We start from the raw sequence: 8,281 nt of genomic DNA on the forward strand, positions 1-8,281 counted from the left end.
AGAGAGGATTTGGGTTGCGATTAACCTCAAGCTGAAAGGACCAACTTCCCATGAGACCGGAACTCTCAAAGTGACCAAACTCAAGTAGCTTCCCGAGGTTGTCTCGAAAAGACAACTCATTCATCTCAGCTGGATGCCCTGTCTCCCCGAACGTCTTCAGCCTAAAAACCCTACTTTCCCCTCTCTTCCTCTTCTTAGGAAGATGCTGATGATGATCTGTTCGGATCAGATTCGCCATGGAATCAGAACTGTGATTTGATGTTGACAAGAGGGGAATGATCGATTTGGATTATATATATCTTATGGGGTTTGTTATAAGAATAGCCCGAGAAGTGTTGAGGAAGTGCGTGAAGGGTTTAGAGATATAGTAGTCATTAAGATGATGATCACACAATTAGTGCTTTGTGGTGAAAAGGAAAAGTGAGTGAGAGAAAGAGAAAGGGTAATTAAATTCTGATTTAACAATTGTTACTATTGGATTGGATGTTAGGTCTTGATATGTGCATGACTTGTAACATTAACAACTTTTCTTTCTTATTCGTAATAGTTAATTGAAAATATTCGAAACCCCCACTGATTCCCAAATGTATTTCATTTCAAAAAGTACTATTCAAAGGATTATAATTATATATAGTTTTATACACATATGTATCATTTGTGTACAATATGTGGCAATGGCATGCAAAAAGATCGAGGGGTGAGGAGGAATGTCACGTGACTTGAGAACATGAGAAGAGAAAATAATAAAATAATGAAGACATGCATTTGAGCTTCTCACTTTTTTAAAGAATCAGATTAACTCTGTGTTCCGTCAATTTCTGTCATGAGCTACCTGCACCTATCTATTTATATGTATATACAGACACGTGTGTATAGTTGGTGTTAATTAGCGTTCGTGGTTGGACAATTTTTTCAATCTCGTAATTCGAATTATGGATTTGTGATAGTGTTGATGATTTGAAAGTTCAAACCCACATAATAATTAAACTTTGGTAGCCACTGATAGCATGAAAGATGGTAGATAGAGTAGAGTGAATAATTTGTTGATAATTTGTATCATTTTTGTTTCACAATTCTCAGTAACAACGACCAACGATATGAATTAACGACACGTCTTATCTTGTTTGGGTCTTTATTCCGTTTTATAGTTGTTGGTTATATATATCTCAATATATCACTGATAGATAGGTCTTACTTAATGATCAACAAAAACATTTAAATACTAAACGTTTTAAATTTTACACCGATAAAATTATTTTCGGCACTCCTTGACTCCTACTAAATCTTTGGAAGGATTATACAACAAAAGACACTCAACGTATAATACAATATAATTTGGGATCATTGCAAACTCAAATGAGATAGAAACTTAGGAGGCGTCAAAACAATGTTTTCATTTTCTTTTGGTTGAGCTTTCTCAATGAAAGAAAATAAGAAAATGTACACAAGAAGTAAATTGGAACCACAATTAGATTAGACCTCTTGTTAGTAAGATTATATATCTTTAGTTTCAAATATTTTGTAAACTTTTCTCTGTATCTTTAGTTCGTTCAATTGAATTTGCCAGTAGTGGTATATATGATGATAAAAATGTGAAAAATCTACTTAGGGTGTGAATGGTTGCATCGGTTGGGGCTGACAAATCTATTTATGGATTAAACCATTCATTAACTTTAGTGCGCAGTGGTACGGTCCAAAAGAAACAGAGAAAAACTGTAGCGGACCAACTGTGTACCGTTTTTGTTTACAAATACAGTTAGACCGCAGCGGTTTGTTGTCAACACTAAAACAGAACGGTTTAGTCTTCAGACGGATTTGTCCGTCCCAACCACGGTTATCATTCAAACCCTTAAAAGGAGACGTGTTGTTTCTTTTGATAGTTGGGAAAGGAACAACGCACACGTAATGTTGAACCCGACATTAATGTGAAAACCAACATGCATTTTTTTATTAGTAAGTCTCTAGTTGAAGATTTTCATATTCCTAATAAGCATAACTCTTTTTCATGATTTTATAAACATTTAATTTGTTAGTTCAACAACTTTGGTAACAAGTAAACCAAACATATTTATTGTTTGATGTGTATATATATGTATATACTTCGCATTTAACGCTAGAATTACTTAGTGCAAAAAATGGAAAAGAAAAAAGTCATTGTTACGTTCCACATTTTTCATATTAAAAACATAACTAAGTATGTCATGTACATGTACATTGAACTTACTACAAGTCAACAACAACCATTTTCCATTTATAAAGTTAAATATCACAATATATAGTCAAAAAAATATAGAGCATCCTAAACCGAATACTATAATTTTTTTGATGAGGACATATCCATCATCATTACTAGCCATTAATCAACCGCTAAAACAATATTATGATGGATTGTAAAACATCATTAGTTTTAGTTCCGTTGCAAAAATCAATATTCATTGCTTATTTTTCCATAAGAAGTTATATTCATCGCTAAATGGTCAGTATTAATACTAATGATATATTTTACAAAATAAAAGTGTATATTTGGATTCCATGAACATAGCCGTTCATCATAGATTATAATAAATGTGGCAACAAATCAAGAAGAAGAAAAAAAAAATAACATTCTTAATTTGATATATATTTTCTTAATTAGTGCTCTTCTTGCTATGGTTTCCGGTGAGAAAATCAAGCAAAACATGGTTGTTGCATCTAGGGCATCTAGGATCACTTTCTAAAGAGATGATGATGTACATGATGCAATTAGGGCAACCAACGACCACCATTGATTTAGCCTCTCCTCCTCCACCCTCAGCTTCCTCCGAGCATAACGATGATGATGAGCTCTCAGTCAGCAAAGAAGAATCCAACGATGGTGAAATGTTTAATTTCAGATCAAGTTCAAGATTACTCGTAGCTCCTTGATTCATGTTTCTTGCTTTCCAAGAAGAATACTATGTGTGTTGGTATATGATTCTACAAGAAACACAATAAGTTTCAAATCGGGGATTGCGTAACAAAAGCTTAGATGGAGATCGATGTTTGTATATCAGTATATACATATATGGAGATCAATCAAAAAGTGAAGATGAAAATAACAATAAGAAAAGTTTTTCGATGAGAACAAATGAACTTGGATCTCGGGTTCCAAAATTAGCTTACCTTAGGGAATATTAGTAGAGTCTAGTATTTGTTCTTGTTCTTGAGATCTAAAGAGAGATAGTTTGACGTCTTCATGTCAGTGGCTGTTGTTATATATAGAGATAGAACATAGAAGATACACGCAAGATGATGAGAGAGAGGGTCTCATTGAATGTATTTAATTAATTAGTGGGATTAGTAGTTTCATCTAGCTTTCGAAATAAATATTCTTGTAGAAAATAATTACAAAATAAGTGTTTTTTTGCAATAAATGTGATTTGAAAATAATATGCAAAAAAAGATTGAGTATATGACTTGGGCTCTCAAATTGCATTTATTACCAAATAGTATTTGGATAAATACAAACAAGATATTTTGTCCTTTTACATATATTCTCATACTTTTATCATGAAAACTGAAATTCAAATGGAGAGAGGGAGAGAAGTAGACAATGCATTTGTTTCAAACTTGTAAGGTTGTAGTGTAGTTAAATCGATGTTCACATAAAAAAAAATGTAGTCAAATGGGTAGGTGATATTATTAGTTTTCCACTACAAATAAATAACTATTATAACATTCAAAATATATATATTTTTTAAAAGTCGTATCGGATAAAATATTCAATAACAATTTGCTAGCATCAAAAAAGTATTGTTGAAAATTTGAATAATATTGGTGACTATGAATTTGGATAGCTTAGACGCACGGCCAACAAATGATGGAAAGATTGACCCAAAAAGAGATTGAAAAAATTAATGAGTAGGTGAAAATTCCAATGGGATTTGGTTTTAGTTTGACTTAGAGAACAACAAATATGGAGTTTGTGGTTGGTGTCCAAGAGAGATGCAGGCTCTGACCGATGGAATCATGCGAACCATTTAAAAAGCAAAAAAAAAAAAGAATATGACATTCATATGACATAAGATTGCTTTTGTCATCTTAGACTTTCGTTTTTAGTTGAGAAAAAAAGAAACTTTCGTTTAAGCCTCATCAGTCAAAGTAAAATCTAACACCCAGTTACACCACAACCAAAGTTTGACTTTACAAAGACATCGTTTATGTGTTTCATGTGTGCTTTTCTTAGATAATTGATAGAATCGATCAACCATAATAACTAAGGATAATATTGCAAGTACACTAATTCTTAACTTTTTTAAGACACTTAAAAATCTCAAACCTTTTTTCATGAATAAGGTAATACAACACTCCTAATCGAATCATCAGCAAGGTTTGAACACATCAGAAATAAATTACAACATTTTTTTTTACGTACCATTTTGGGTTATTTATTATTAGAGTTTGTGGTAACGGAGGAAACATTTTAGTCTTCCACAATGTGTTTCCTCTCCAGCTCAATGAAGTGTTTGTTTAGATTGGAGGTTTCAGTGGCGTTTCGTGTCTCGTTCTCTCCTTTACATCGCTGTAACTGCAGTTGAAGACTTCGTACAAGGTCATTTAGCCTCTGGATATGTCTCTCTTGTGATAAGATGATCTGTAAACCATTAACATAATACGAGTTAAGAATTGACAGGTCTCCATTTGAAGGTTCAAGAAAAGACAATATGTATATATTAAGGTTGGAAAAACTATGCCGAAACATGAAGTTAGCATACATCCAATGGAACTTCAAGGTCGCAAGACATAAGTTCTTATACTATTTTTTTCTCCACTAACGATTATTTATTTGATGCAATCAGGGGAAAACACAACAGAAGGCTCAAACCAATCCTTATTTCTATGCATAATTAAGAATTCTGATCAGACACTGATGGAATCCAGACACATTCTCTGAAGAAGAAAATGAAGTAAAGATATGAAATCTAATCCCAAAAAAGGTTAACTTTTTGCAAAGTCCCATGTAACTAGAAGCATTTCATTGCTAATAAAAGAAGCCAAACAAGGTATTTAGGAATCTTCAGCATCAGAACGTAACTAACTCATCATAGTCTAATCTCTTCTGACGTTTACTAATCTACAAGACACAATTCCAAAAACCAATTCAGATCCTTCACATACAACTGAAAGCAAATCTACTATTGTGGACACACATAATCTTCCAAAGTTCCAAGAAAAAGAATCAGAATACAAGTAAGTACCTTCTCCTTGACAGCTTCTTCCCTCTTTGCAATTTGCTGATGTTTCTGAGACAAGCTAGGAGCTGCATCAAGCTCAAGAAGTGGTTGCCTCCATTCAAACTGAGACGTAACTATAAGTATAACCAGAAGAAACACAAGCATGATCGGCCTCGACATTTTTCTCTCTAATTCAGCTCCTTACAAAACCTGTTCCAAATTTCCACAATCAAAATAATATAATACCATTTCATACTAATCCTAAACACACATATACAAGAACACGCCTAATCGAAAATGAGATTGATGTAACTAAAAAAAAAATCACCAACCAGTTCAAAAGTTTCTAAAACAAAACCAAAAATAGAACAATTTAATCAGTGTAAGCTACTACTACAAAAAGCAAAATCCATCAATAACCTTGTAGATTTTTTCAACACGAATCCCCAATTCCTTCTTTTAGCTACTACTAAGGAGGATAAGCTAATATCACCTACCAAAACCTAAAGAGCTATAGAAAAAAAAAATTGAATTTTTCTCATTCAGCACCACCATACAAACAAAAATTGAAAGCATCATCTACCAAGATGATCTCTCCAACTTACAGATCAAAATTGAACAGTGAAATCAAACTTCATTATCGAAATCCTCGTCTTCCTCCCTAGGGTTTCTTTTTTGTTTACCGGCGCGGCACCGCGAAAAATTGAAGAAACGAATCGAGATCTTTCGATTCAATTCGTTTTCTAACGGAGTATTTGTAAAAACCTTCGTCTTCTTCTCCCAACTATGGGTTCTTCTTCGTGTAGAAGGCAAATGCAAGAGCAGAGAGGTTTAATGGCGGCGACAAATATCTACAAATCTCAGTGCAAAACCGTCTGGACGAAAACGAAGAGTACGGAATTAGAAAAAAAATACTAATTTACTAAATTGCCCCATCATTTTTCAGTTTTCATTAATTAACACCAACACTCTTATCTTGATCACTTAAAACATCTTCTTCTTAATCCACTTTCTTCTTGGAGTAGAATTATAGAAAACATTAAACTCAAAAAAAAAAAAAAAAAAAAAAAAAAANTAATCTATTCTTCTTGACAACATGGAGAACAAAAACAACACAGGAGGAGGGACACTGGTTCCTACTTTTTCTTTTTTCTTTTTTTCCATAAGAGACTTTTAGTTATTCTAGATAAAACAGCATTGCTACCAGAGCAACTGCACATATAATTACGTCCCATCGTGCCCTGTTCACTGATTTGATCGAGTATAGACCAACGAAGCAGCTTGATAATGATTCCGTGGCGTCTTGTCCTTTCTTCTTCTGTGATGGCCTTTCCTCTAACAATGATGACATTTGTTTGTCTATCATGTTTGGTAAAGGAAGTACCCTTATCTCCATTGATGCTGATTCAAGTGTTGGCACTTCGTTTGATGTGTTCCCTGTCTTCACCGCTTCATCAAGATTGATGATTTCGTCCCTTAGGATATCCGCAAAGAAATCCTCTTCATTATGCATCTATAACACACACACACACACACACACATCAAATTCATTATGAGAAACAAGAACCTGGACATAGCTTTACATGGATAGGTGGAAAATAAGATAAACAAAACGATGGTGACGAACCTGTAGATTTTCTGATGATTCTGCCATTTCAGCGAGCAACTTGTCCCCTGATTCACCTGCTAGGTAAAAATCAACCAAGTTGTCCCAATCAGATGGGCTCTCTGAACTAATAGCACCATTTTGCAAAGGCATGTGGTTCTCGGCTACTAAATTTGGCTGTGGTGTCTTCTGACTTGTACCACTATGATTTTCTTTGTTCCTCCTAACCCGGCAAACAACCATAGCATCATCCTAGAAAAATGTACAAAAGATAATCAATCAACTCAAGCCAAAGAACAGAATCCTAATTTGTTACTGTATTCCTCAACTATACGGCTTGGAGACTCCCAAAGTAACCAGTGTAGCTAGCTAAAGTAGCCAAAGTCACCACTTATGTAATATGTTTTAACAATCAAATTAAGTAAGACAAAACAAACGCTCAGGAGGAACAGTTTACCAGTGATACCCCTTTCATGCAGTACTCGTGCATAATCCAGTCAGTTCTTTCGCCTTTTGGAGCACGGCCAATATGGAAAACAAGCGTCCGCTTAGTTCCAATGACCTCAGAACCAGACTTGACATCACGTTCTTTCCCAGTGGCTTTCCAGTATCCCATCTTTGTTGCTCTCCTGTTCTGTGAACCATGTGGATACTTCTTGCCACGGGCACAGAAGAAGAACCACTCGTTATCAGATTTAACAATCGACTTATCTGGAAAGCAAAAAAACACACAAACATTGTTTTTGTCAATTCCCAAAGCCAAATCATAGAAACATTAACCATCTCAACATAATCTAAGCAAAGATGTCGTGTAGCAAAGACAACAGTCCTAAAGTTGTCAAAGATATGGACTTTTCTAAAACAGGATAATGCTTAAAGACAACCAAAGCATGTCATAGCCCAAGATATGCCCAATTGTATTAAAATAAGAAGGATTCACTGAGTCATAGCACACTGAAATCATTCAAAATTGATCCAAAAGGTTGCTAAAGTTTCAACAATCCTGTCTCTAGAAATCAATATCTACAAAAAAGATAGTAACAAATTGAAACAAGTTACCCTAACTTCAAATGGTTCCCAAATCTGAAACATCCTCTTTGCCCCCAAAAATAAGACTTTTTTTTTGGTTCTTTCCTAAAACACACAAACAAAAAGAAACCGATCGGTTTCAGAAGACAAACCGGGCAAATCCCAAGGCTCGAAATTGTAAATCTCAGCGTCAGGTATAACCTCGACGGACCTCTCCAAACCATCCATCTTCCTCTTCAAGTAATACGAAATCAGCTCCACATCAGTCGGCGAGAACTTAAACCCAGGAAACACCGTCGACGCTTCTACCGACGCCGCCGTTGCCTTAGACATTCCAAACGCCTCCGTTTCCATGAAGGCTCCCCCGTACACAACAGTCGCCACGAAGCCCGTTAATACTCTTAACTCACCGCTCAAAAACAAAAACAAAAAAAAAAAAAAAAAAAAAAAAAAA

The 8,281-nt window shown here is 34.7% G+C and overlaps 3 protein-coding genes across 3 annotated transcripts; all 3 read right to left on the reverse strand.

Moving 5' to 3' along the window:
* Nucleotides 2,482–2,955, reverse strand: LOC104770552. The gene has a single exon (XM_019242109.1). It carries the CDS (start codon nt 2,907–2,909, stop codon nt 2,628–2,630), a length of 282 nt encoding a protein of 93 aa, XP_019097654.1. The 5' UTR covers nt 2,910–2,955; the 3' UTR covers nt 2,482–2,627.
* Nucleotides 4,254–6,159, reverse strand: LOC104770553. Its single transcript, XM_010494999.1, has 3 exons — nt 5,798–6,159; nt 5,217–5,402; nt 4,254–4,612 (listed from the first exon to the last, which is right to left on the reverse strand). Exons 2-3 carry the CDS (start codon nt 5,370–5,372, stop codon nt 4,442–4,444), a joined length of 327 nt encoding a protein of 108 aa, XP_010493301.1. The 5' UTR covers nt 5,373–5,402; nt 5,798–6,159; the 3' UTR covers nt 4,254–4,441.
* LOC104770554 (NAC domain-containing protein 89) lies at nt 6,253–8,275 on the reverse strand. The gene is made up of 4 exons (XM_010495000.2): nt 7,980–8,275; nt 7,256–7,509; nt 6,820–7,050; nt 6,253–6,705 (listed from the first exon to the last, which is right to left on the reverse strand). The coding sequence occupies exons 1-4, from the start codon at nt 8,179–8,181 to the stop codon at nt 6,370–6,372; spliced, it is 1,023 nt and encodes a 340-aa protein (XP_010493302.1). The 5' UTR covers nt 8,182–8,275; the 3' UTR covers nt 6,253–6,369.

The sequence above is a fragment of the Camelina sativa genome, chromosome 20 (assembly GCF_000633955.1).
Source record: "Camelina sativa cultivar DH55 chromosome 20, Cs, whole genome shotgun sequence".
Lineage (NCBI taxonomy): Eukaryota > Viridiplantae > Streptophyta > Magnoliopsida > Brassicales > Brassicaceae > Camelina > Camelina sativa.